At 43.3% G+C, this 27,042-nt stretch overlaps 1 protein-coding gene across 2 annotated transcripts in view; it reads left to right on the forward strand.

The window, feature by feature from the left end:
* UBE2H (ubiquitin conjugating enzyme E2 H) overlaps positions 1-16,652 on the forward strand; it is a 35,258-nt gene extending 18,606 nt beyond the window's left edge. Inside the window, exons 1-7 of one of the 2 annotated variants that reach the window (XM_079303725.1) lie at positions 1,616-1,634; positions 5,927-6,028; positions 6,529-6,603; positions 9,858-9,897; positions 11,063-11,115; positions 12,622-12,750; positions 15,279-16,652. In XM_079303725.1, the coding sequence (XP_079159851.1) occupies positions 1,628-1,634; positions 5,927-6,028; positions 6,529-6,603; positions 9,858-9,897; positions 11,063-11,115; positions 12,622-12,750; positions 15,279-15,403 (531 nt within the window). In that variant the 5' untranslated portion in view covers positions 1,616-1,627 and the 3' untranslated portion in view covers positions 15,404-16,652. Of the gene's footprint in view, positions 1-1,615; positions 1,635-5,926; positions 6,029-6,528; positions 6,604-9,857; positions 9,898-11,062; positions 11,116-12,621; positions 12,751-15,278 lie in introns of those variants that run through there. The other variant, XM_079303724.1, reaches the window with a different exon arrangement.
* The last annotated feature ends 10,390 nt before the right edge of the window (positions 16,653-27,042 follow it).

The raw sequence follows: 27,042 nt of genomic DNA on the forward strand, positions 1-27,042 counted from the left end.
TATCCCAGAAGAAGTGGGATGTATTTAGAGTTTGCTCATTTAATTAAGTGTTGATTGCACCTCTTGGGTTCCTGTTTGGCTTTTCCTGAGATTTTTTTAGGAAATCTTGTGGTCACACACAGGGACATCACTTCAGCTTTATTAATCCCAGTTTTATTCCAAATTCCCTTTAAAATTCCTGTGCCAGCCTCTCACCCTGATTGATGCATTTCCCTGCCAGGACTCCAGGTCCTGGTTTCAGGGAGGGAATTCCTGGTGCCACCACTGCAGTTCAGAATTGGCCCATCCTGTGGAAGCTGAAAACACTTCTGGACAAGTCTGTTCCAATCTGTTTTCAAATGCAAAATATAAAATATAAAACAGCAGGATCATGGAATCATTTTGTCTGAGATCATCCACTCCAACCTTTCCCAGCAGTGCCAATGTCACCACTGCCCCATGTCCCCAAGTGCCACATCCACATGGCTTGGAAATGGGAATGGGGACTCCCAAAGGGCTTTGCAACCTTTTCCATGAAGGAATTTTCTCAAAATCCAATTTAAACCTCCCCTGTCCCACCCTGAGGCTGTTCCCTCTCCTGTTCCTGGGACTGTCCCCTCCTGTCAGAGCCACAGGGTCCCCCCTGATCCCCCTTTTCTCCAGGCTGAGCCCCTTCCCAACTCCTTTCATGGATAAAAAAATCCAATATGTATTTTCTCCCTTTTTTTCTCAAGTTGAAACTTTTTAAGGGAGCCACAGAGAGTTGAGGAGGGCAGTGAGTTGATTTATTTTCTGTGGAAAAGTGCAGTGCTGCTCTATCCAGCATGGAATGGGATGCACCTCATCTTCCTGTGGTGTTTCTGGGGAAGGAAAAACCAGATTTTGAGGTTGGAGTGGAAGAAAATGCTGACTTGATTTGTGCTGGCTTCACAGCAGCCAGCTGCTCTGCAAAGTGTCTCCAGGGAAAAGCTGATTTTTCCTTCTACCTTCTCCTTATTATTTGGATTTCTTGGCACAAAGATGGGTGGAAATCAGCCAGGTGGAAATCAGGAGCTCCAGAGAAAGCAAGGCAGGCTGGAAACTTTGCTGGAACAGCATTTCCTTCTCCCCAAATCCCCATTTTCATCCCAAAGGTGCCTTTTGGTTCCCAGGAAAATTCCTTTTAATGGGGTCAGTGGTGAGCAAGGTGGGGAATTTGTCATCATGTGGAATTGGGAGGGATGCCTGTGGAATAATTGAAGAATTCTTTTTCTTGTGTGATTTCTTGCCTCAGACAGGTAAAACCTGGTAGAGAAATGGCCAGGAATGGTTTTTTTCCCCCCAATCAAAGCTGCATTTCCAACAAGGAAACTCTTGTGTGCAATAAAAGAAAAACTCAGCAGGCAGGCACAGGATGCTGTTCATTATTAATTCACAATTCCTGTCCCTCCAGGGGGTTTTTGGCAGCAAACAGAGCAAGGAGGGTCACTTGTCCCAGGGATCAGGGGACCCAAGGTTTGCAACAACTCAAGTGCTAAAAATCCACCTCTTGCTACTTCCCAGAAATATATATTTTTTTTAAAATTTTTGGTGACCTTTATAACCTTTTTAACTTCTAAAAGTCCTTTTTTTTTCTGGTGTCCTGCAGGGCTGGAGGAGCCTGAGGGAAATGAAAAGTGAGTTATGGGCAGGGAATTGGAGAAAATAGGGATAAATAAGGATAAATGGAAAATAAGGATAAAGGAAAAATATGGATAAATATTCCATCAAGCATCAACCCCCTGGTGCTGGCTGTGGTTTCAGGTGCAGCAGGAAATTTTGGAGGGATTTTGGAGGAGGCAAAGCTTGGAAGGAGGGAGGGAGGGGCTGAGCTGAACTTGCCCTTTGCTTCCCACACTCCTGGAGCTCAGGAAATCCTCAGGTTGCTGTTGCTCATCTGCCTTTGTGAGAAAATAAACATGAATAAGTATCAGTTGCACTAATGATGCTAATTGATGTTAGTGCAAAGGCTTCAGAAGGATTCACACCTCTGACACCCTGAATTTCCATAGAGCAGGTGGTGGAAAACTCTTCACAATGGGAAAAAAAAATGAGTTGGCTGGGTGTTAATCTCATTTTTAAATCACTTTTTATAAATTACTTTTTATAACTCACCTTTTAAAAATGACAAAATACACTGACTTATTTGCTCAAAGGCAGTTTCTCTGCTTAAGTGGCAGAGCTGGATGATTTTTTTTAAATTTATTTTTAAATACATTCATGTGTGGTGTTTATTTTTCTACAAATTCAGGATGGTTTCTTTGGTGATGTTCTTCACCTGCAGATAAATATCTAAATAACAGAGGAAATGACAGAGAACCTTAAAAATTACTTAATTCCTCATCATGACCCATCTCTCACTTCACTTATAACCCCCAGATAAATCCACAATTTAATTTTTCATTCCAGTTTTCTGCTCCTCTGTGGCTCAGGGCTGCTCTTGGCCATTTGTGTTGCTCACTGAATATTTTTAACTGGAAAACTCATTTTCCCAAGCTTGTAACTAATGTTAATTTTATAGAAACTTAATGAAAAGATTTTTTTTTTAGTTAAATATTTGCCAGGAAAAAAACACTCAACCCTGTGAACAGACAAACCATCTGCAGGCCATGATGTTCATCTGGGATTTGGGGACATCTGGGTGGGAAGTCAAATCCTAACAATTTTTTAATTATTTTTTTTTAATTGCTGCAGGGGAAATCCAGCCCTGCAGTGATGGGTGGCCCTGCATGAGGATGAGGAAATGAGAATTTGACTCTGAAACAGCCAAAATCCACAGTGGCCACTTTTTTCCTTGTCCTCACAGTCCAGATTTTAAAGTTTTTGTGGAGATTTTTGTCCTGATGTAGAAAAAACCCCAAAATTATTTAAATTGCTTTTTATTCTGATGAGTTCAGCCCAGAAAGCAGAACCTTGATCCCAACAGGGAGCAGGAAACCTGAAAAATTCCCTTGGGTATCTCCAAGGTGATATTTAAAATCAAGTTTCCATAGCATCATCTCAATATTCCCAATATTTACTGATGTTAAAATTCTCTTCATAATCCTGAGATTGAGTTAATTTATTTTGAAGTCCTCAGCACTCCTCATTTCTGTGGCTTTTGAATTTAAAAATCCGGCTGGTATCCAGATTTTTCTTTTTCCCTTGATTTTTCCACTGTTGGGGTTTTTTTGGGTTTTTTGTGGGTTTTTTTTGTTTTTTTTTTTTTATGTTGTTGGTTTTTTTTGCTGTTGATTTTTTTTTTTTTGTTTTGCTTTTTTTTGTGATTTTGTTTGTTTGGGGTTTTTTTTTTGTTTGTGTTTTGTTTGGTTGGGGTTTTTTTGTTTGTTTGTTTTGTGGTGGTTTTTTGGTTTTTTTGGTTTTTTTGTTTGGTTTGGTTTGGTTTTTTTTGGCATCCTGAGGTGATGAGATAAAAGTCTTAGAAGGGATTTGGGTGATGGTTTTGAAACATTTTAGGGTTGAGTTTGTAGCTGGGAGCTTGACTCCTTCCAGGATGAACCCCTGCAATCAGGAGTGGTAAAATTTGATTTATCCATTAATTTATTGGAGGTTTTTTTTGTAAATTTGGCTGATGAGAAGAGCAATGGGGGAGAATGTGGGAGCAGAGAGATTGGGGTGGTCCAAAAAAAAAAGATCTTCCAAAATTGTCTTCCCAAAAAATTCTGGATGAAGTGGGATGAATTCTTGAATTCCTGGGATGGAATTCCTCATTTTTGGGATGGAATTCCTCATTTTTGGGATGGAATTCTTCATTCCTGGGATGGAATTCTTCATTCCTGGGGTGGAATTCTTCATTCCTGGGGTGGAATTCTTCATTCCTGGGGTGGAGTTCCTCATTTTTGGGATGAAATTCCTCATTTTTGGGATGGAATTCTTCATTCCTGGGATGGAATTCTTCATTCCTGGGGTGGAGTTCCTCATTTTTGGGATGGAATTCTTCATTCCTGGGGTGGAATTGCTCATTTTTGGGATGAAATTCCTCATTTTTGGGATGGAATTCTTCATTCCTGGGATGGAATTCTTGATTCCTGGGTGGAATTCCTCATTCCTGGGGTGGAATTCTTCATTCCTGGGGTGGAATTCTTCATTCCTGGGGTGGAGTTCCTCATTTTTGGGATGCAATTTCTCATTTTTGGGATGGAGTTCTTCATTCCTGGGATGGAATTCCTCATTCCTAGGATGAAATTCCTCACTTTTGGGCTTTGTTGCTGAAATTCACTTTATTTTCAATCTCTCCTCAGTTAAACAGGAATGGTTTGGGTGGGATGGGACCTTAAAAAATTATCCAATTCCAGCCCAAACCATGGGCAGGGATCCAGAGGCTGCTCTGGCAATTTGTTTCACTGCCCTCACAGGGAAAAATTTGTTGTTCCCAAACCTTTCATCCCAATATTTCTCCCTAATTAACCTAATTCACTCACAGAAATTTATTTTCTGGTAGGAATTTTAGGTCTTTGCCACATGTTCAATTGTGGCCCTGTGTGGCTCCTGAGTATTTTTTGAATTTGGCAACACCAGGTTTGAAAACTCAGCTTTAATTTACAGTTGGCATTAATTCAGGGAGCTCTGTGTCAGGTTGGTTTTTATTAAGCAGGATTTGATTTTGATTTAGTCCAGAATAAAACCATTTGTGTTTAACCTGATCCATGAAGCTGCTGGTGAGTGTGAAAATCCTCCAGAATTCAACATTTTCAGGGCCATCATTGCACACAGCATCCCTGAGGGCATTTATGGTTTATAGAAATATTATATAAATACTTATTTATTTATTTGATTAATTAATATGAATATTTTATATATTTTATGTAAATATTTTATATTTATGTATTTATCTGCCCTTTGTGAGCTGGGTGCAGTGAGCTCCTTGCTGGGGAATTTTAGGGCAGAGCAGCTGGTGCTGAACTAAGAAAATTCCAAAACAACCATAAATTTTTCCTGTCCCCAAATCCTTTTTGGAGGTGACACTGTAGGGAAAATCTGGGAATTAAAAACTCGAGGAATTGCAATAAATCCTGATGGAACCCAGAGATAGGGCTGGGATCTGCTCACAGAAAACAGATTTTATAGGTTGTGATTTAAAATTTAGGGGTCTTGAGGTGGGGATTCTTTTTTCCTGGTGAGTTTGGAATATTTCAGTTCATCAAGAATTCCTGCAGTCCTGGGCAAACTTGGTGCCATGAAAACAAGAAAACTTTTCCACCTGAGTGAAAAATCATGGAAAAAATCATTAATTGCCTGTAGCTGGAACATTCCTGCCAAACCCCTGCTGAGATGTGAAGGATTTTGTGTAAAATATTCCATGTCCCCTTCCCTGAAATGGGAGCAGCTGAAATTCAGGTGGGAAAAAAACTTTGATTTTCTCCTGCTTCCCCTTTTAATTCCCAGACCACTGATGAAAGGTAATTGCTGTAGGATATTATTCCCAATCCATTAATCCTGATTTAAAGCAGAATTCCTTATCAAGTTTCAGCATTGAAACACCATCATTAATTGTCTTGGAATAAAGATTTCCTGCCTTTCCTCTTGTATTCCCTTCTTCCTGTTGTTCTTTTCATGCTGTTTCTCCCAATATGTTTTTGGTTTTTGGGTTTTTTTTGAGTTATTTTGGTCTTGTAAGTCAAATTAATGTGAGATTGCCATGATTTGCATGGGAGCTGTAGGAGGGAAAAATTGAATTTATCAAAGCAGAGACTCAGAACAACCTCAGTGATCTCCCAAATCTGAGTTTACACCATGGAAAACTTTTGAGGATTCATCCTAAAATTCCTCAGGGCAGGTTTGGGTGGAAAATTGACTTTTACCACCATCATTGTGCTGCTGTGGTCACTTAGACATGCCAGGACACTGAAATTCTGTGTGAGGCTCAAAATATTTTAAATATTTGAGTCAAGGGACTTGGATTGAATGGATTTTGTTTTCTGGATTGAAGATTTTTCCTTGACTTGCTGCCTCAGGATCGAGAGCAAACACGAGGTCACGATCCTGGGAGGACTCAACGAATTTGTTGTGAAGTTTTATGGACCACAAGGAAGTAAGTTTGGGCCAAAAAAACCCAAAAAAACAAACAAGCAAAAAAAATTGGTTTGTTGAGGAGTGAGGAAATGCCTTTCCAGAAGGGAAGAGATGAGCAGATTTAAAGGGGATGGAGAGAAATCCAGGGAATTTCCTCCTGGACATGCATCCCTCTGGAAAAATTCCTTCAGCATCCCTGAGTTTTCCTGACCTGGCAAAACTTGCATCAGTTGTGGGAAATTCAATGGATTTTGTCATGAAAATGACTTTTCCACCTTCATTCAGCACCATCTCCAAAGATGAGATGATCTCAAAGTGCTTGTTTTTAATCAGTTTTAAATTTTAATTTCTGTGCCAAGATCCTTTCCAGGATCACTTCAAATCATGTGAGGCAGAAAAGAAAAAAAGCTTTTTGCTGTGGGAGCTTTTTTCCAGAGATGAAAATGTGGATTTTCCTAAATGCTGGAATTCTGTTTATGCTCTGGAATGTCTAATTCCTGTTTTTTTTTTCCTTTGCAGCACCATATGAAGGTGGAGTATGGAAAGTTAGAGTTGACCTTCCTGACAAATACCCCTTCAAATCCCCATCTATAGGTAACAAACATTCATTTTTCATTAAAATCCACTGATTTGTGCCTAATTTGCAGGTTCCAGTGCAATAGAAAGACTTTAAATCTGCAAAATATTTTTATCAGAGTTCAAATCCCAAGGAGATTTGGAAAAAGGAGGAGCTGGGAGAGGGATTTGGCTGCATTTTTGTGTGTGGATCAATTCAATCTTTATTCCAAATGGGGTTTTTAATAATAATTCCATTTATTGTGGGATGTTCTTGGTGTTGAGTGAACCCAACTTTTGATTTCTTCTGTCTAAAAATGAGTGTCATTTTTCCCACTGAAGTATTTCCATTTCCATCCTCTTGGATCAGGGAATCCATATATGGAAAAACTGAAAAGAATTAATTTATCACCAAAAAAACAAACAAAAAAGAAATAATGCTGGCATGGCTGATAATTGGAGAGCAATAGGAAATTCAATTATAAAATGATTTTTAGTTTGGATCCATCATTGGGGAGCAAGAACCACCTCAGATGTCTTTGGGTGTGTCTTAGTTTAATTAAATTCATTTAATTGCTAATTTTAATATACTCAATTTCTTTTGGAGATAAGATTCAGGAGTTAAAACAAGGCAGGTCTAAAACTTCAAAGGGTAAAAAGAGGAAATTTCTGAACAACACAGAGAAAAAATAATAAATTTTTGGAATAAGATTTTTAGATTATTTCTTCCTCCACCACAACAATATAGAGAGACACTTTAATTAGTTTTTTTTTTACTTAAATAATTATTTTTATTGACTTTAGGGAGAGAAATTTCTTTTTGTTTTGACTATAGGTTTGGGTTTTTTTTAAGAATAAATGATTTTGTGATTTTACTTTTACAATTTGCATTTGCTTGGGAAAATCTGCACATTGTGCAACTTTGGTGCCTTTTATACAAAACTAGCACCTGTCAGGGCAGTCTGAAATTATGGGATGGTTTAAAAAAAACCCACACCTCATCCAATTCCAGCCCCAAAACCCCAACCCAACATCTGCAGGGAGCTCAGATCAGATATTTAATTATATATATATAATCTATAATCTATAATCTATAATCTATAATCTATAATCTATAATATCAATATAATTATGTAATATACAATATATGTAATATATTATATATGCAAAATTATATATATTTTTTTATATATAAATAATTAATATATATTATATATTATATATTAATTATTTATTATATATTATATTATATATATTATGATTATATGTTATTATTATATATTATATTATAATTGTAATTATAATATTATATATTATATATATTATATATATTATATATTTATTATATATATTAATTATTTAATTTTAAAAATCAGTTTTTTGGTGATTTTGCTGCTTTTCTCTCACTTTTCCATCCCTCACTTGTTTAAATTCTTTGTGTTTCCATTGGTTCAGCCCAGATCTCATCAGGAGTTTCCCTCACCCTTCAAATTTCTGTTCAATTGGCTAAAAATCCCTTTTTTTTCTTCCTAAATAACTGCTTCTTGCTAGAAAAATCCCTTTTTTCCTTCCCAAAATCTTCCTCTTACTGGAAAATCCCTTTTTTCCTTCCCAAAATCTTCCCCTTGCTGGAAAATCCCTTTTTTCCTTCCCAAAATCTTCCTCTTACTGGAAAATCCCTTTTTTCCTTCCCAAAATCTTCCTCTTACTGGAAAATCCCTTTTTTCCTTGCCAAAATCTTCTTGTTGAAAAATCCTTTTTTTAATTCTCAAGATCTTTCTGAAACCTCCTTTTTTCCTTCCCAAAAATATCTTACTGGAAAATCCCTTTTTACCTTCCCAAAAATCTTCTTGCTGAAAAAATTCCATTTTTTCTCCTCAACCTCTTGCTGAAAATCCTTTTTTTCTCCCTAAAAAACTTTCCCTTGCTGGAAAATCCCTTTTTTTCCTTCCCAAAATATTCCTCTTGCTGAAAATCCTTTTTTCCTTCCTAGAATCTTGCTCTTGCTGGAAAATCTCTTTTTTCTCAACAAACTCTGGCTGAAACCTCCTTTTTTCCTTCCAAAAAAACTGCCTGAATTACTGAAAAAAATTGCTAAAAAACCCTTTTTCCTTCCCAAAATCTTGCTCTTTTTGAAAAATCCAATTTTTTTCCTTCTCAAAAAAAAAAAAAAAAAGCTGAGACTCAGGAAAACTCCCAGGAGGGTTTATTTTATTTTTTTTTTCTCTTTTTTTTTTGTTTTTTTTTTTTTTTTTGGTTTTTTTTTTTTTTTTGGTTTGGGGTTTTTTTTATTTGTTTTTTTTTTTTTTTTTTTTTTTTTTGTTTGTTTGTTTTGTTTTTGTTTTGTTTATTTTGGTGGGAGGTGTTTGGGTTTTTTGCTGTTTGTTTTTTTTGTTGTTGTTTGGTTTGGTTTTTTTTGGTTTTTTGGTTGTTATTTTGTTTTGGGGTTTTTTGGTTGTTTTTTTTTTTCTGTTTTTTTTTTATTTTGTTTTTTTTCTGCCCCAGCTTATCTGGAACAGCCAGAGCTGGGTGAAACCTCCTGGACCATCCTGATTATCTCTGGTCTGGACATTCCTGATAAAAAATTCATTTGGAAATGATGAAAATCAAAATTTTCTCCTTCCTGACCCAGCCTGAGCTCTGGATAACACAAAGAAAAAAATTCCTCTGAAAATCTGATTTTTTAGAGGTAGAAGTGAAAAATTTTAGGGGTTAAATGGAAATTTTTGATAAAAAAAATTCATCTGGAAATGATGAAAATCAAAATTTTCTCATTCCTGACCCAACCTGAGCTCTGGATAAGTCAGGGAATAAAATTTCCTTTAGAAATCTCTGATTAACATTTAAATTAAATTAACATTAAAATTAAAATTAACATTTTTTTAGGGTGGATGTGCTTTGCTTCCCCACAGGCTGAGGATGGTGCATAATTCAATTATATATTTGATTTTATATCATTATTTATGGGATAAAAAAAATGAATTTTTGGAGCTTCCAACTGCCTTGAACTTGAGGTTGAATTAATTAAAAAATTAATTTTTTGATTAAAGTGTGAATCACCTTCTGGTGCATTGTAAAGTATGAAACCACTGGAGTTTATTTAATAATTTAATTTACAACTCAGAATTTAAAAAAATTTAAAAATCCTTTCAAATCTAGAAATCTGAAATGTGGACAAAGCCATAGGTGGGAATGGTGTCTATTTTAAATTGTTAAATTTCAGATTTCTCATGTAAAAAAAATATATTTATTTGGGTTTTTTTTTTCTAATTTTCCTCTTTTTTTCCTTGCAGGATTCATGAATAAAATCTTCCATCCCAACATTGATGAAGCGTGAGTGAATATTTCTTTCATGTTTGGATTAAATCTAACAAAATTCCAAATATTTCCCCAATTTTTTAATTGGGAGAATTTTTAATTTTTTTTAATGTGGAGCTGCCTGTGCTTTCATGGAAATAAAATTCCAATTTATTTCCTCTTGGGAAGATTGAGGTGGTTATAAATTAAAAAAAAAATTAAAAAATAAAAAATAAAATGATAAATTTATTTCCTCTTGGGAAGATTGAGGTGGTTCAAAATAAAAAAAATTAAAAATGAAAAAAATAAGAAATAAAAATAAAATGGTAAATTTATTTCCTCTTGGGAAGATTGAGGTGGTTAAAAATAAAAAAAATTTTAAAATAAAAATAAAATGGTAAATTTATTTCCTCTTGGGAAGATGAGGTGGTTATAAATAAAAAAAAAAAAAAAAATAAAAATAAAATGGTAAATTTATTTCCTCTTGGGAAGATTGAGGTGGTTAAAAATAAAAAAAATTTAAGAATAAAAATAAAATGGTAAATTTATTTCCTCTTGGGAAGATGAGGTGGTTATAAATTAAAAAAAAATTAAAAATAAAAATAAAATGGTAAAATTATTTCTTCTTGGGAAGATTGAGGTGGTTATAAATAAAATAACTAAAAATATATAAAAAATTAAAAATAAAATTATAAATAAATAAATAATCAGGGCTTATCCCAAACCTTAAGGAATGGGGTTGGGGGAAAAAAAAATTAAAAATAGAAATAAAATGGTAACTTTATTTCCTCTTGGGAAGATTGAGGTGGTTATAAATAAAAAAACTAAAACTAAAAATAATAAATAAATAAATAAATAAATAAATAAATAATCAGGGCTTATCCCAAACCTTAAGGAATGGGGTTGGGGAAAAAAAATTAAAAATAAAAATAAAATTTTAAATAAATAAATAAATACTTATCCCAAACCTTAGGGAATGGGGTTGGGGAGAAAAAAATTAAAAATAAATTAAATAAATAAATATATGCTCATCCCAAACCTTAAGGAATGAGGTTGGGGGGAAAAAAATTAAAAATAAAAATTAAATAATAAATAAATAAATAAATAAATTAGGGAATGGGGTTGGGGGAGGATTTTTTTTTTTTTCAATTCCCTGAGTGTTTTTCCAGTGTTAATTTAATTTTTTTTCCATGTGTTCCAGGTCAGGAACTGTCTGTCTAGATGTAATCAATCAGACTTGGACAGCTCTCTATGGTGAGTTGGGCATTTTCCTTATTACAGATGATTTCAAGCCACTTTTTGGGGTTTTTTTTGGAGTTTTAGGGTGATTTTTTACTGAATTTGAAACTCCTCCCTGTGCCAAGATCTTGAGAAAAATAAAATTTTTTACAGGTTAGGAAGTGATATTGCCTCTGATGCTGCACAGAGTGGTCATTCCTGGTTAAAAATTGGTTTTTAGAGATAAATAGATCAACATAAAATGGAATTTAGAGAAAGCTGGAATTGTTCAAATTGACAGCTGAGTCTCTCTTGAAAAAATGGGAATTTCAGATATTCCAGTTGTGGAAGAAATTCAGGGGGATTTGGACATCAAATCCTTCAGGTTTTTCCCTGAAAATTTGATTTTAGCTGGAATTCCCAGTATGGTCAGGGATGGATTTGTCACCACTTTGCCACTTTTCCACATAAAAGACAGAAAAATAAAAAAAAATCCAGTTTTTATATTCCTGCCTTGGAGCTGCAGGGGGACTCTGGGATGGCAGAATCACCAAATCCAAAATTCCAGCTCCTCCTCCTCACTCCACACTTTCCTTTTCCCTCTCTGATGGAAAAAAAGGGAATAAATCAATTTATTTTTTGGGTTAAATTTGGAATATCCACCCCAAAAAAATTCCTGAGGATCTCATGGTTCAATTCCTGCTCCTTCCTTAGGGAAGGTGTGAAATTCCTGCAGCTGTTCCTGCTGATCCAGCAGAGATTTGGGAGCTTTGAGAAAAAATTCTTTCAAGAAAAAAAAAAAAAGTCATTTTTATGAGCCAAATGAAGAGACACAGCCCAAATTTTACAAATTAAAATCAACTTCATGCCTGAATCCATCCCTGGAAATTCCAGCTGCCTCTGCCTTTCCATACAGAGAATTCCTGCTGGTTTTTGGGATTTTTTTGGGGATTAAAATCCTTTTTCCAGGTGCTGTTGTGTTCCATCCCCAAACATCAATTCTGGAGCTGCAATTCTGTGGCTCCATCCCTTTTTTATGAATTTTTTGGGAAGTTGAGAGCTCCAGGATCTGGTTGAATTCATGACTCTGGAATGGGAATTTTTTTTTCCCTTTTTTTTTCTTTTCAACCTGAAAAAAAAAATCTTTTTTCCATGAGAAGAAACAACTTGAGGTGGCCAAACTGCTGTGGTGAATCCTGACCAGGGCTGGGATTCCCAAATTCTGATCCAGGCAGTGGAAACCAATTTAAATAGAGACTGGAAGAGGTCAAGAATTCAACAATTTAGAGTTTTTCTTAATTTTTCAAGCCAGGATTAAAAACCAGAAAAATTCCATCCCCTTCCTTTCTTACACCAGCATTTATGTGCAGGGTGCAGGAGTTTGTGAGGAGCTGCTGTTTTTATTTTTGTTTTTATTCCATTTATTCCCAGATTCTCAGTGCATTTCCCTGCCTGGATATTCCAGGATGATTTTTTTTTTTTTTTTTTTGGGATAATTCTGCCTCTGAGGACATGAACACCAACATTCTGTTTGCCTTGCAGATCTCACCAATATATTTGAGTCCTTCCTGCCCCAGCTGCTGGCTTATCCCAATCCCATAGATCCTCTAAATGGTGATGCTGCAGCCATGTACCTCCACCGACCAGAAGAGTACAAACAGAAAATTAAAGGTGAGCCCTAATTAACACAATTAATGAGGTTCCATCCTCTGGGAATGAAACTCTTTGCTGCTCGTTTAGTTTTGGGGTTTTTTTCCCTCTCTTTTAGTTAAATGGAACTGCTGGGTTAAAAATCATCAGCAAAGCTTAAACAAGGAAAGGTGGGAATGATTCAGTGGGATTTTGGGAGATTTTTTTGGGGAGAAAAATCATTGGAATGCTTGAATTGGATTTATTGGGGGAGATCAGCTTTGCCACTTTTCCACAAAGGAAATTATTCCTTTGGTGATTTTTTTAAGGGGTGTTGAGGTTAAGCAAGGAAGAAAAGATGTGTGATCAAAAAAAAAAAGCAGGAAAAATTCCAATTTTAAACAGCCAGTGGATAAAAAATGATTTGCTGGAAAGTTCTGAGAGAATTGATGATGAGGTGGTTCTGTGGCCAGAGCAGGAATTTGTGGAAAAGGCCAAATAATCCTTTCTTGCTGCTTCTTAATTCAGCCAAGGCTTCCTAAATCCATGTCTGGAAACTGCAGGGAAATTAATAAAAACTGGCAGAGGAGGGGAAGGAAAAATTGGAGGAATTTCAACTAAAATTCCAAAGGGGTTCAGGAGCTTTGGAGGAGAAAACAAGGGCAGAACCTCCTTGGGATCAGGGAAGGATCCCAAAACACTTTGGATAAATATTTTGGATAAATAGAATTATCCAAGCAATCTGCTGAGTGAGACACCAAACTGATTTAGCCTTGCAAAAATAAGAATTGGGATTAAAAAAAAATGAGGAATTATGTTTAAAATTTGCCTAAAAATCAGCAGGGCCCCTTTCCTGCTGTGCCAAATTTATGGAGGTGATTTCTCCTCTGATCCAGAGAACACAACCAACATTTCATCTCCTGGTGGGGAAATTTGGATTTGAGATGAGTTTTGAGTTCTGTACTGGGATCAGCTCTACCACATCACCTTAAAGCTGGAGTCACAATTTGATTAAAATTGTCAATTATTCAGGATTATTCAGTATCCCAAAATCCATTCCTTGCTTTTTTTTATACCATGGAGCTTCCAGGCCAAAAAAAAAAAAAAAGATTTATCAGATAAAATCTCCACTGAGAGTCCTCTGGAAACTGCTTAAAACTTAAAAATATCCTTGGAAAAATTCCAGAAAAATTTGATTTAATCCCAAGGAAGCTCTGAGCAAATCCCTTGGGATAAAGGAATATCCTGCCCCCTCATCTTGGAATACATTTTATAAAATTTTATAAATCCATCAACCCAAAAACTCTTCCCAGGGTTGCCTGACAAGGATGGGATGGAGCTGAATTGAAAAAAAAGAACCTTGGGCAGGTTCAGATTGCTGAAAGTCAGGAATAAAGGAACAGATCCATGATTGATTTATTTATTGCTGCTCTGCTTTTGTCATTCAGAGCACAGGGAATTTTTGTGTGTGTGATGGGAGAGTATTTTTTGTTTTATTTTATTTTATTTTATTTTATTTTATTTTATTTTTAGTTTTTATTTTTATGTTTTCCTCAATGGACTGAAAATCCCAATGCAAATCCCAATTAATGCAAGACTCAGCATGGAAAGAATTTCACTTTTCCTGTGCTAAACCTTCCCAAAAAATAAGATAAATTTAAAAAAACAACAACAAAGCAGCCATGGAGCTTTTCTGGATAAAAAATGACATTTAAAAAATGACATTTAAAGCTTGAAAAGCTTCAAGGAGGTTTTTCTCACCAGGAAATTGTGGGAATTTCCCTGGAGCAGCCAGTGAGGAGCCACAGTTTCTCTGGGCACTAAAATCACTTAAAAATTATATAATTTATCAGCAATAATTGTTAATTGTTTTTATTGCTTTTATTCATGATGATATTTCCCTTTATTATTTTTATTCATGATGATATTTCAGTATATTACAATAAATATTATAATATATATATAATTATGTAATCTATAATTATATTATAGATTATTATAGATCATCATATTATAGATTATTATATTATAGATTATTATAGATTATTATATAACATATATCATTATATTATATATTATTTTATATATTCTTATATTCTTATACTATATGATATTATATGAATCTATATTATATATTATGTTATATATTATGTTACATTTTATTATGTTAGGTTATATTTTATTATGTTATATATTATATTATGTTATATTATGTTATATTATATTATGTTATATTATATTATATTATATTATATTATATTATAATTATATTATATTATATTATATTATATTATATTATATTATATTATATTATATTATATTATATTATATTATATTATATTATACTATATTGTTATATTATATTATATTATATTATATTATATTATATTATATTATATTATAATTATATTATATTATATTATATTAATCATACCATATCATATCACCCCACATTTTACTAATACACACAATATTTCCCTATATCCCCCCCATTTAATTCTCACCAACCCCCCACCCCACCACCCCTAAAAATTCATTTCTATTTTTTTTTTTTTCCTCTTTTCCCCCAGAATACATCCAGAAATATGCAACAGAAGAAGCACTAAAAGAGCAGGAAGAAGGCACTGGGGACAGCTCATCTGAGAGCTCCATGTCTGATTTCTCTGAAGATGAGGCTCAGGATATGGAGTTGTAGTAGAGGCTTTTCAGAGACACTCTAATTTCCTAACCATGAGAAGCAAGACTATAATATTCATATTTAAACAAAGCAATTTTTTTTTTATTACTAAACAAGGTTTTTATGAATTATAGCATTGATATATATATATACATATATATATATCACCCTTTAGAATCTTGATTTTTTTTTTCTCAGTCATTTCTCAATTTTTTTGGTTTATTTTTGGTTTTTTTTTTGTCCCAAGGTGCATTTTTAGAGTATTCCCAACATTCCATTCTGGTAGCAATATGCAGCCTGGATGCATGCATTGAGATTTAATTTAATTTTATTTTTTTTTTCCCATTTGGCCAAGTCTACTTTTTGGTGTGCTGCCCTGGGAGGGAGGGAATAACAAAAAAGAAAAAAAGAGAGAAAACAAACAAAAATCCAAACAGAGCAGAAAACAAAAAGAGGAATTTGCTGTTGGATGGAGGTTTCCACTTGAGATGTTGGAATTTAAACCTTGGGGGTGGTTGAGCTGTGTAGGGATGGAAGGAGCTCCTCTAGGTTTGTGTTTTAAAAAGACAAAAAAAAAATTGAAATTTAAGTAAAGAAAAAAAATGAAAATGAGTGGAGCTGCTGGGAGCACTGGATCTGGAAAATCAGAATTTCAGTTCTGCTGTGGACTCCTCCTGCACTGCTGCATTCCTGGGGAGATTGGAGAAGTTTGGAGAAGAATTTTGGAGAATTTTGGAGAATTTTGGAGAATTCTGGATGCTGTTCCTGCCCTGCAGTGGATCAGGAGCTGTTCCCTTGCTGGAAGGTTGGAACCACTGGGATCCCTGAGCACATGGAATTCAAAAATTCAAACTCTTCTCTGTCCCACTTTGGAACCTCCAATGGCTTCCAGTTGGCTTTATTATTATTATTATTATTAATATTATTATTATTTTTTATTTTTCTTTTTTTCCTCCTCCCTCTTTTGCTGGAAATCTGGTTCAGAGCTGACAAACACTCTCTGTGTGTCCTGGGAATTTTCTCTGACCAGATGGATTTGCCTCACCAGAGCTTCAGATCATCAGCACTGATTTTCTTTTTTTCTTTTTTTTTTTTTGTTCTTTTTATTTTATTTTATTTTTAAAATCTTTCTTTCTTCCCCTCTTCTGCACCACCTTGGTTCTCATCTGCTTGTGTGTGTACAACAGGATAAAAATTCCTTAAGAGTTAAGAATATGATCTAGAAAACAAAACCAAAAATTCTTGAAGAGTTAAGAATATGATCTAGGGGGAAAAAAAAATCCACACAAAATTTGAACTGAATAAAAAAAAAAAAAAAAAAGCCTAAAAAGCACCAACTGAGGAAGCAAATTAATTCACTCTTTGGGTTTTTGTTGGTTGGTTTGGTTTTTTCTTTATTTTGGTTTTTTTTTTCCTCCAGGATGTTTGGGAATTGGAATGTTGGATTTCTCCTGGTGTCTTGCAGCAAGCTGAGAGATTTTTTTTTTCCTTTTTTTTCCTTTTTTTTTTTTTTTTTTTGGCTGTTGTTCCTAGAAATCTGATGAGTAAATGTCTCCTTGGGATGCTGGGATACTTGAATTGGGATAATTGTGCATCAGAGATTGGAACTGAGATGGATTTTTAAAGCTGAATGTTACCTGCTGTTTTTTCTTCTGGGGATTTTTTTCAGAGGGGTTTGGATAAAATCTTTTCATTTGTGATGCAGGAAAAGAGAAGAAAAAAAAAAAAAAAAAAAATCAACCCACCCTGAGCGACTCTGGAGCAGAGTTTTGAATGTCAGACTGGTACATTTGTCATTTTCCCAGAATTATTTGGGTTTGTTTCCTTTTCCTTTCCACCCACTTGGGGCTGGGACATCCCAACCCCATCTCCATCCATAAAGCACAATCAGTTTCTTTTTTTTCTCTTATTTTGATGGGGAGGAGGGGGGGAGGGAGAAAACAACAACAAAAAAAACCAAAACTCCATCAAGTCCCACTTGGCTTTGGCATGATTTTCCTTAATAAAAAACCTTCTTGGATTTCCTTTCTGTTAATTCTGGGCACCAAGAAAAGATTTTTTAATTTTTTTTTTCCCCTCTCCTTTTTTTTATTTGTTTTTTTTCCAGCAGTGGTGTAGGGCTGTGGCTAGTTCTGTGCTGAAGTTCTCTATCTAGCAATTTGTGGCTTGTTGGAGGGTAATATTAATTATTTAACATGTAATGATGTAATTAACTCTTATCTAGCACGTTGTTTGCTCATTAATTTGGGGAGGGAGGGGCCACGTTGAACCTGCTTTTCCTGCTGCCCTGGCAGTTTTTTGCTTGTGCTATAAACCTTGTAGGTGCTACTTAGGATTAGAGTCCAGTGCTGGGTGGTGATTTCAGTTTAAAAAGCTTAAAAAAAAAAAAAAAAAAAAACGAGGGAAAAAAAACAACAACAACAAAAAAAACAAGAAAAAAAAAAAAGGCAACCAAAAAAAAAAATCACAATAAAAATTTGTATTTTTTCAATATTGTATAAAAATAGTGTTCTAATTCCCTCACTCCCCCCTTTCCCTTGCAGGGTTTTTTTTTTGTCTACATTATTCACCCCACGTGGATTTAGGGCATCAAAATATGAGAAATATTGAGCTGGGATTCCCAAAAACAAAAAAAACAAAAAAAAAATTGGGGAAGCACAGCTGGATGTGAGACTTTGGGATGGATTCATGGAGTTTGTCCAGGACAAATCCCAGGAAAAAGCAAATCCCAAATCCCAGGTTGGTCCTGGCAGGGAGCAGCAGCTGCTTGGAGTGTCCTGGCTGGAGGGGGGTGGGCAAGAAAGGTTTTTTTGGATCATTTTCAGCTTTTTTAAAAATTTTTCTTTATCATCTTCAGGGTGGTTTTTGTTGTTTTTCTTCTTCACAAAACAGTGGTGGAGTCACTTTGGGAATTCCCACTGCCAAATTTTGCCACAGCCCCTGGAGCTGCTTTGGGAACAACTTTTGCCTTCTACCCCTGCCAAAAAAAAAAAAAAAATCTCATTTTTCCTCGAGTTTTTCCCTGGAAGAAGCTGAGTGGACACATCCCCAGCCAGGGATGGTTTTGGGTTATCTTTGACAACTTTATTTTTTTTTTTTTCTTTTTTTCTTCCCCTCCTCCTCATCCTGCTGCCTCTTTCACCTGTCAGGTGAGACCTGAGTTGATTTTGGGGTGGTTTTGCCCTTTGGTGGAGTCAGTTCTTGGTTATTTTTCCTTTTTCTCCTTTTTTTTGTCACTGAAGTGACACAGCTCTGGGTAGAACCTCTCCAATAGTCATGTATAATTCAAGAACTGTAATTTTTTTTTTCCTTTTTTTCTCTTTTTTTAAAATAAAATCTGTATATACCTTGAAACCTGGCTGGTGTTTGGGCTTGCAGGGAAAACCCAGGAGCAGCTGTGATCCTCAGGGATCAGCCCCAAAATTTCTGGCTGAAGGGAAAATTGATCATCTTGGAGGATTTTCCAACCTCACAAATTCCTTTTCCAGCTCTTGAGGTGATGCCCCAGCCACGGCTCCCGAGCTGATTTTTAGAATTTTTAGGAATTTTAGGATTTTTAGGTGATGCCCCGTGACCACACCCACGGCTCCCGAGCTGATTTTTAGAATTTTTAGGAATTTTAGGATTTTTAGGTGATGCCCCGTGACCACAGCCACGCTCCCGAGCTGATTTTTAGGAATTTTAGGATTTTAGGGTTTTAGGATTTTTAGGGTTTTAGGATTTTTAGGAATTTTAGGAATTTAGGAATTTTAGGATTTTTAGGTGATGCCCCATGACCACAGCCACGACTCCGGAGCTGATTTTTAGGACTTTTAGAATTTTTAGGATTTTTAGGAATTTAGGTGATGCCCCATGACCACAACCACGGCTCCCGAGCTCATTTTTAGAATTTTTAGGAATTTTAGGGTTTTTAGGTGATGCCCTGTGACCACAGCCACGACTCCCAGGCTGATTTTTAGGATTTTTAGGGTTTTAGGATTTTTCGGATTTTAGGCATTTAGGAATTTTAGAATTTTTAGGTGATGCCCCGTGACCACAGCCGCGGCTCCCGGGCTGATTTTTAGGAATTTTAGTATTTTTAGGATTTTTAGGATTTTGGGATTTTGGGGCATCCATTCCTCCCAGATCCCATATTTCCCTCGCAGCTGCAGAAGCTGTTCCAGGTGCGGCTGCCACGGGAGCTCTGTAATTAATGGATGTGTCATTAATGGGTGCTAATTAGGCAGAGCGGCTGTTTTGTGGATAATCTCTCCTAATTTTGGAGTTGGGATGAACGTGCAGGGGATGGGGACAGCTCCGGGGCTGGCGGGGTGACAAGGGCTGGCACGTGGCTTGTCCCCAAATCTGAGCCTGACCTTCCTCCCCATCCCCCTCCTCCTCCGCAGCTCGGGGTGTTTGTCCCCAGCTCGGTGTCGCGCCAGTGCCACCTGCTGCCAGCGCCACTGACTGGGACATTGTCCCCGGGCCACCCCCGGGGCCACCGCCGGGGCCACCAGCGCTCCGGGCTCTGCGCCTTCCCGTGCGCCGGGCAGCGGGGACAGTGCCACCCCCTCCCGGCGGTGTCCCCCCTGTCAGCGGCCAGCGGGGGTGGCACTGTCCCCTCGGCCCGGCGGTGTCCCCCCTGTCAGCGGCCAGCGGGGCTGGCACTGTCCCCTCGGCCCGGCAGGTGGCCCCCCTGTCAGCGGCCAGCGGGGCTGGCACTGTCCCCTCGGCCCGGCAGGTGGCCCCCGCGCCCCGCCAGTGGCTGCCCTCCCTGTCCCCTGGCGCTGCCCCCGGGGCTGCTGTGTCCCCAAGTGCCACCTGCTGCCACCTGTGGTTTGGGGGGACAGGGACCCAGTGCTGGTGGCAGGGGCTGCTCCTGCTCACGGGGGCACCCGGAGGTGTCACCCTGCCCTGGGGACACCCAAAAGTGTCACCTGCCCGGTCTGTGACGGTGCAAAGGGCAAAGCCCTGAGGCTCCCTGGGATGGGGGTGACACCTCACGGGCTCTGGGTGACATTCCCATGGGGGTCTGGGTGACATTCCTAAGGGGTCTGGGTGACATTCCCATAGGACTCTAGGTGACAATCCCATGGGACTCTGGGTGACATTCCCATGGGACTCTGGGTGACAATCTCATGGGACTCTGGGTGACATTCCCATGAAACTCTAGGTGACAATCTCATGGGACTCTAGGTGACATTCGCAAGGGACTCTGAGTGACATTCCCATAGGACTCTAGGTGACATTCCCATGGGACTCTGAGTGACATTCCCATGGGACTCTAGGTGACATTCCAATGGGGTCTGGGTGACATTCCCATGGAGCTTCAGATGCCACCCCAGAGGGGCTCTGGCTGCCATGGCCATCCGTGCCATCCCTCAGGGATTTTGGGTGCCAGCCTGTGGAATTCTGGGTGCCATCCCCGTGGGTCTCCAGGTCCTATTTCCACAATGTTTTGTAGTGCCATTCCCCTGGAATTCCAAGGACTTTCTGGACACCTGGGTGTTGTCTCCCCCGGGCTCTGGGTGCTCTCCCTGTGGTGTTTTGGGTGCCAACCCTGCAGGGTTTGGGTGCCACCTCCATTGGGCTCTGGCTGCTCCCACCTGGCTCTGCTTGGTGCCACCACTGTGGGGACCTGGGTGCCACCTCCATGAAGGTTTGGGTGCCATCACCACCCCAAAGTTCTCTGGGTGCCATTGCCACCAGGCTGTTCTTGGTGCCACCCCCAAGGGGTCTCTGGGTGCCATTGCCACCAGGCTGTGCTTGGTGCCACCCCCAAAGTTCTCTGGGTGCCATTGCCACCAGGCTGTGCTTGGTGCCACCCCCAAGGGTCTCTGGGTGACATTGCCATCCCCAAAGTTCTCTGGGTGCCATTGTCACCAGGCTGTGCTTGGTGCCACCCCCAAAGTTCTCTGGGTGACATTGCCACCAGGCTGTGCTTGGTGCCACCCCCAAGGGTCTCTGGGTGCCACCCCCAGCCCCACAGCCCCTGTGACACAGGGGACAGTCCAGCGCTGCCCGGTGCTCCTGGGGCTGCTCCTGGTGGCACTGGGACATTCCCAGCCCTCCTGGCTTTGTCCCTGTGCCACATGCCAGGACCTTCCACCATGAGAACCTCTCCCCAACCCCCTGGACATCCAAAGGATCCGGATGCACCCCGAGCCCCAAGCGGGCACCAGGACGAGCCAGGCCACTGGTGGTGACCCCGATGTCCCCCTGGGGGACACCTGAGCCTCTCTGCCTGCCCCTGGCCGGCTCCGGTTTCCGCCCGGATTGTTCCTCCCGCCTGGAAGAAATGCCGTCAGCGCCGGCGGATCGCTGGCCATTACTAATGCATGACATTCCCGAGGGACGCGGCCCCGTGCGGCCCCGGCGGGACCGGGACCCCCCCCCCGGGAAGGGCAGGGCGGGTGGGGAAGGGTTTGGATCCCTGTTCCTCCATCCAGACCCCGAGTGGTGGGGCTGGAGCCAGGATGGACCTTCCCAGACCTTCCTGGTCACATCCCAGGTGACCACCAGTGTCCCAGCTCAGGGTACAAATATCTCAATTTCCCCCATAACTGGTGATTCTGAGACTTTTGGAGCCGGGGTTTCTCCCTCCCTGCTTTGCTCCTTCACGATTTTTAGCTTTCCCCCCCCAACTCCTCCTTTCATCCCCACAGCTTCAGATCAAAAACCCCCAAACTCACAGGAACTCATCCCTGCACTTCCCAAACCCCCAAACCCCCAAACCCACAGGACCTCATGCCTGCACTTCCGAAACCCCGAACACACAGGAGCTCATCCCTGCACTTCCAAAATCCCCAAAGTCACAGGAACTCATCCCTGCCCTTCCAAAATCCCTAAACCCACAGGAACTGATCCCTACCCTTCCCAAACCCACAGGAGCTCATCCCAGCACTTTCCAAACCCCCAAACTCACAGAACTCATCCCTGCACTTCCAAAATCCTTAAACCCACAGGAACTCATCCCTGCACTTCCAAAATCCCCAAAGTCACAGGAACTCATCCCTCCACTTCCAAAACCCACAGGGCTCATCCCTGCACTTCCCAACCCCCCAAACCCACAGGAACTCATCCCTGCACTTCCCAAACCCCCAAACCCACAGGAGCTCATCCCTGCACTTCCAAAATCCCCAAACCCACAGAACTCATCCGTGCACTTCCCAAACCCACAGGGCTCATCCCTGCACTTCCAAAATCCCCAAACCCACAGAACTCATCCCTCCACTTCCAAAACCCACAGAACTCATCCTTCCACTTCCAAAACCCACAGGGCTCATCCCTGCACTTCCCAGCCCCCCAAACCCACAGGAACTCATCCCTGCCCTTCCCAGCTTGGGGTGAACGAGGCTCCCCGTCCCATCCCTGAGCTCCCACCCCATTTTCAGCCAGGATCTCATGGAAAGGGGAGGATTTTGCCATGGGAGGGTTCCCTGGCTGATGCACTCGGCTGCTCTTCCTCATCCCTCCACATCAATATTGCATCACCCTCCATCCCCCTCGGAGAAACCCGGCCCGGCAGAGCCCCCGCCCGACCCCCTCCGCCTTTCCAGAGGCTCTTCCAGGTCCATCCCCATTAAATATTCGGCGGAGGAACAAAAGGAGGAGATGTAAATTTTTAAACAGGGCCGTTTGCTCCGCTCGGTTTACGCCGGGACGAGGATCCTGCGAAATTTCGGCCACGCCTTGGTGGAGCCGGAATGTCGGTGATGCCAGGAGAGGGGTGAGCCTGGAGCTGAGAGCCCCATCCCATGCGGCCTCAGGATGTCCCAGCTTTGGGATCATCCCTTGGGCACCACCACCCTTGTTTGGGGTCCATCCCATGGTCCTGGGGATCATCCAAGTTCCCTCCTTGGTTGGGGCCATCCTGGGAACCCAGGGACCATCCCAGGCTCTTGGGATCTTTCCTGCCTGGAGACCACCCAAGGATTTTAGGGAGGGATCATCCTGGATCTAGGATGCTTCCCACCTTGAGGACAGTTTTGGGGTCTCAGGAGCCATCGTGGGGTCTCAGTGACCATCCCAGGCTCTTGAACATCATCCTGGGGTCCTGAGGATCATCCCAACTTCTGGGCACCATCTGGGGTTCATCTTTTCTTGGGGATCATCTCAGAGGCTCCAGAAGTTCTTGAGGTCCCCAGGACCCTCTTGGGTTCCTTGCTTGCACCTGCAGCCCTCCCTACCTGAGGAATCATGGGAAGCATCCAATGGGATGTTAGGGCCATCCCAGGTGCTTCCTTGCTTGCCAACCATCCTTGGGGACCACCCCTGGCTCGTGGGGACCCCCAGAAGTCCCGGGCTCCCTGGTTTTGGGAACCATCCCAGGACGCTCCTTTCTCCCACAGCGCAGCATCCCAAACTCATCCCAATCCCAGGATCCATCACTGTCCTTCCCTCCCCTCTCCCCCATCTCTTGGGGGGGCTGGCCCCATCCCAGCCCCCAAAAATACTCCCACCTCCCCCCAAAAAAAACCCCGGGAAGCGCCGATGGCTTCTCCCACCCTCCATCCCCGCGGCAACCCGATCCCGGTCCCAGCGGGCAGCCTGGCCCCAAACTGGTCGGGCTGGTTTGCGGCGCTGGAGCCAGCGCTGCACACGCACCTTGGGGGCGGGGGGGCGGCACTGACCCCCCGAGAGATTTATGGTTTCATATATTTCTGGGTTTATATATTTGAGTTTTTAGATATTTGAGATTTTATGTATTTGAGTTTTTGTATATTTGAGTTTTTATATATTTGGGTTTTTATGTATTTGAGGTTTTGTATATTTGAGGTTTTGTATATATTTTTGTTTTTATGTATTTATATTTTTACGTATTTTTATTTTTTTATATGGTCAGAACCCGCGTTTTTGCGCTGGGGGAGTTTGTGTCGGATTCGGGGGGCGGGGAGGGGGTTTTAAACTGGGGACAAGAATTTTGGTAGGGTGGGATATAATTTTAGCAGGCTGAGGGGCGGCGTGCGGGGCTGCGACAAGGAGGGGACCCTGCAGACCCCCGGGATCCATCCCACGAGCCGGGGGTCGCGCCCCCCGATCCCCCGCCCGTCCCGTCCCCCCGGGGCGGCGGCAGCTGCGCCTCTCGAGTTGCGGTGCCGGGGGGCGCGGGGGGGGCTCGGGATCGGTTTCCTTCCCCCCCCCCCCCGGCCCCGAGGGGGGATTGGGGGGAGTTTAGGCACGGGAAACCGGATCGTTGCTGGCGGGGCGGCTCAGGTGCGCGGCTCCGGTGTCCGACAGCCGGTGAGCGGCCCCGACGGCGGCCCCGGGGCGGGACGGCAGCGGCTATAAAAATGCCCCCCCAAGGGGAAGGAAGCGCCGCTGGGGGCTCAGCCTTTCCCCGGGCCGGAGCCGGTGCCGGTGCCGCCCCGGGGCCGCGGGGATTTGCGGGCACCGCCTCCGGAGCGATGGAGGGATGGAGCGGGGGGGTTTCTCCGCCTGTTCGGGAGCCCCCGCTCCGTGCTCGGCACTCGGGGGTCTCTCCATCCCCCCTCGGAACGGGGCGCACGGAGCGCGCCGCTGGCCCCGCCGGGGCGGCCCCGGGGGTGCGGTGCGTGGGAGGGGGGGGTGGCCCAAGGTGAGCCCGTCCCCCCCCTGAATCCCCCCCCCCCATCCCCGCCCCGGGCCCGGCTCCACCTTCCGGGGCACCTGGGCCAATTGGGAGCCGCAGGGGGGGCACCCGGCCGGGCTAAGGCCGCCGCCGCTGCCGCTCCCCGCCACTTGGGCGAGCGCCGGGGCGGCGGGCGGCGGCGGGACCCCCCCGGGGGATGCGGGATGCGGGAGGGGGTCCCGTGTCCCTCCGTGTCCCCCCAGCCCCACGGTAACCCCCCCGTCGGTGTGCCCGCCCGGAGCAGAGGCAGCGCCCGGAGCAGGGGTAAGTGCGGCCCCGGGGGCGGGGGGATGGGTCGGGTGTGCTGGGACCCCCCGGGGTTTGGGGACCCCCCATTGAGCGCTCCCTTCCCCCCGCGACCGCTCCCGACACGACCCGACCCCGTGCGTTCCCCGCTCTCCCAGCTTTCCCTCGACGTGAGGGTCCCCCCAAAACTCCTTCGGGCTGAGCCCCCCGTGCCGAGCCCCCCTCCCCGAGCCCCCCATCCTGCTCGGGCTCCCCCAAACCTCTGCCGTCGGGGCGGTGGCGCAGCGGCCGCATCCCGCGGTTCGATGTTAGTGACAACGAAATCGGGGTGCAGCCCCCTCCGCCCGCAGCCGCGGCTGCTCCCCGGCTCTGGGGGGGCTGTTTGGGGGTCCGGGGGTGCCTTCCCCGGCCCCCGGCCGCGCTCCTTGGCCGCTCTGCAGCCCCGATGGCGGCTCCGCTGTCAGCGAATAGCGCCGGTAACGAAAGCCGGGCTGGGGGGGACCCCGTAAGGCGGGGGGGTTGCTCTGGGGGGCTGCCCGAGCCCCCCAATCCTCGGGGTGCGCATCCCCTGCCCCCCGGTGCTGCGGAGCGCGGAGGGACCCTCGGGGGCTCAGGCGGGTCCCCAGCCCTGCTTGGGGACACCGAACCTCGGTCGGGGGTGGCAGGGTGGGGTCCTGGCCCGGTGAGGGGGCTCCCCTGGGGGGGCGGGGGGGCACGGCCGGAGCCTCGGGCACTGCGGCACAAATCCGCCCGGTTTGACCCCGAAATGGAGCTCCCGGCTGCGCACGGCGGCTCCGGCACTGTCCCTGTCACTGTCACTATCCCTGTCACTGTTCTCGTCACTGTCTCCATCCCTGTCCCCATCCCAAGCCCCATCCTCATCCTCCTCTGTATCCCTGATCGAATTTCTGTCTCTTTCGTTCTCCCGTTTCCATTCCCCATCTCTGTCCGTGTCTCCATCCCCATGAGCTCCTTCTCCTTCTCCTTCTCCTTCTCCTTCTCCTTCTCCTTCTCCTTCTCCTTCTCCTTCTCCTTCTCCTTCTCCTTCTCCTTCTCCTTCTCCTTCTCCTTCTCCTTCTCCTTCTCCTTCTCCTCGTCCCGCTCTTCATCTCCATCCCTATTCCCATTCCCATCCTTGTCCCTGTCCCCATCCCCATCTCTGTCCCTCCCTGTCCTTGTCCCCATCCCGATCCCCACCTGGCGATTCCCATGGATGGCCACCTGCCCCCACAGGTGTCGGGGTGTCGCTGGCCGGGTGCCCACCCCCAGTGCCCCCCATGGCCACATCCCGGAGCCGCCAGGTCGCGGTGGCAGCGACAGAGCCCGAGCACCATCTTGGTGCTCCACGAGCATCCGCAGGTGACTCGGGCGGCCTTTGGGCTTTTGGGGAGGGATGGCTTTTTACCCCCAAAACGCGTCTGGGGGGCCAGGGGACCCCGACGTCCCCATGCTGGAGGTGTCGGGCCTGGCTGCAGGAGCCTCGGGAGCCCTCGGAGGGGGCTGGGGGAGCGGGGCCGGGGGGGGCCCCGGGGGGGCAACATCCGCAATGCGGCAGCTCCCAACGTCATGAGCCGGGGTGCGGCGGCTCCGCAGAGGGGCTGGGCTGCCGCAGTGGCCTCGGGCCGCCGAGGGGGACAGCCGCCAGCAGCGAGGGGGACAGCCACAAACGGGGCGCCCCAAGGCTGCCACCGGCCCGGAGTCGGGGTTCGGGCCCCGCCTGGCTCGGTGCCGCGGCCACGCGGATTAAGGCGAAGCCGTCGCGGTCAAAGTCACGCCAAGGATGGCGGCTCGGCCTGGCCCGTGTCCCCCGTGTCCCCAAGCA

This window comes from Erithacus rubecula, assembly GCF_903797595.1.
Source record: "Erithacus rubecula genome assembly, chromosome: 4".
NCBI classification, from domain to species: domain Eukaryota; kingdom Metazoa; phylum Chordata; class Aves; order Passeriformes; family Muscicapidae; genus Erithacus; species Erithacus rubecula.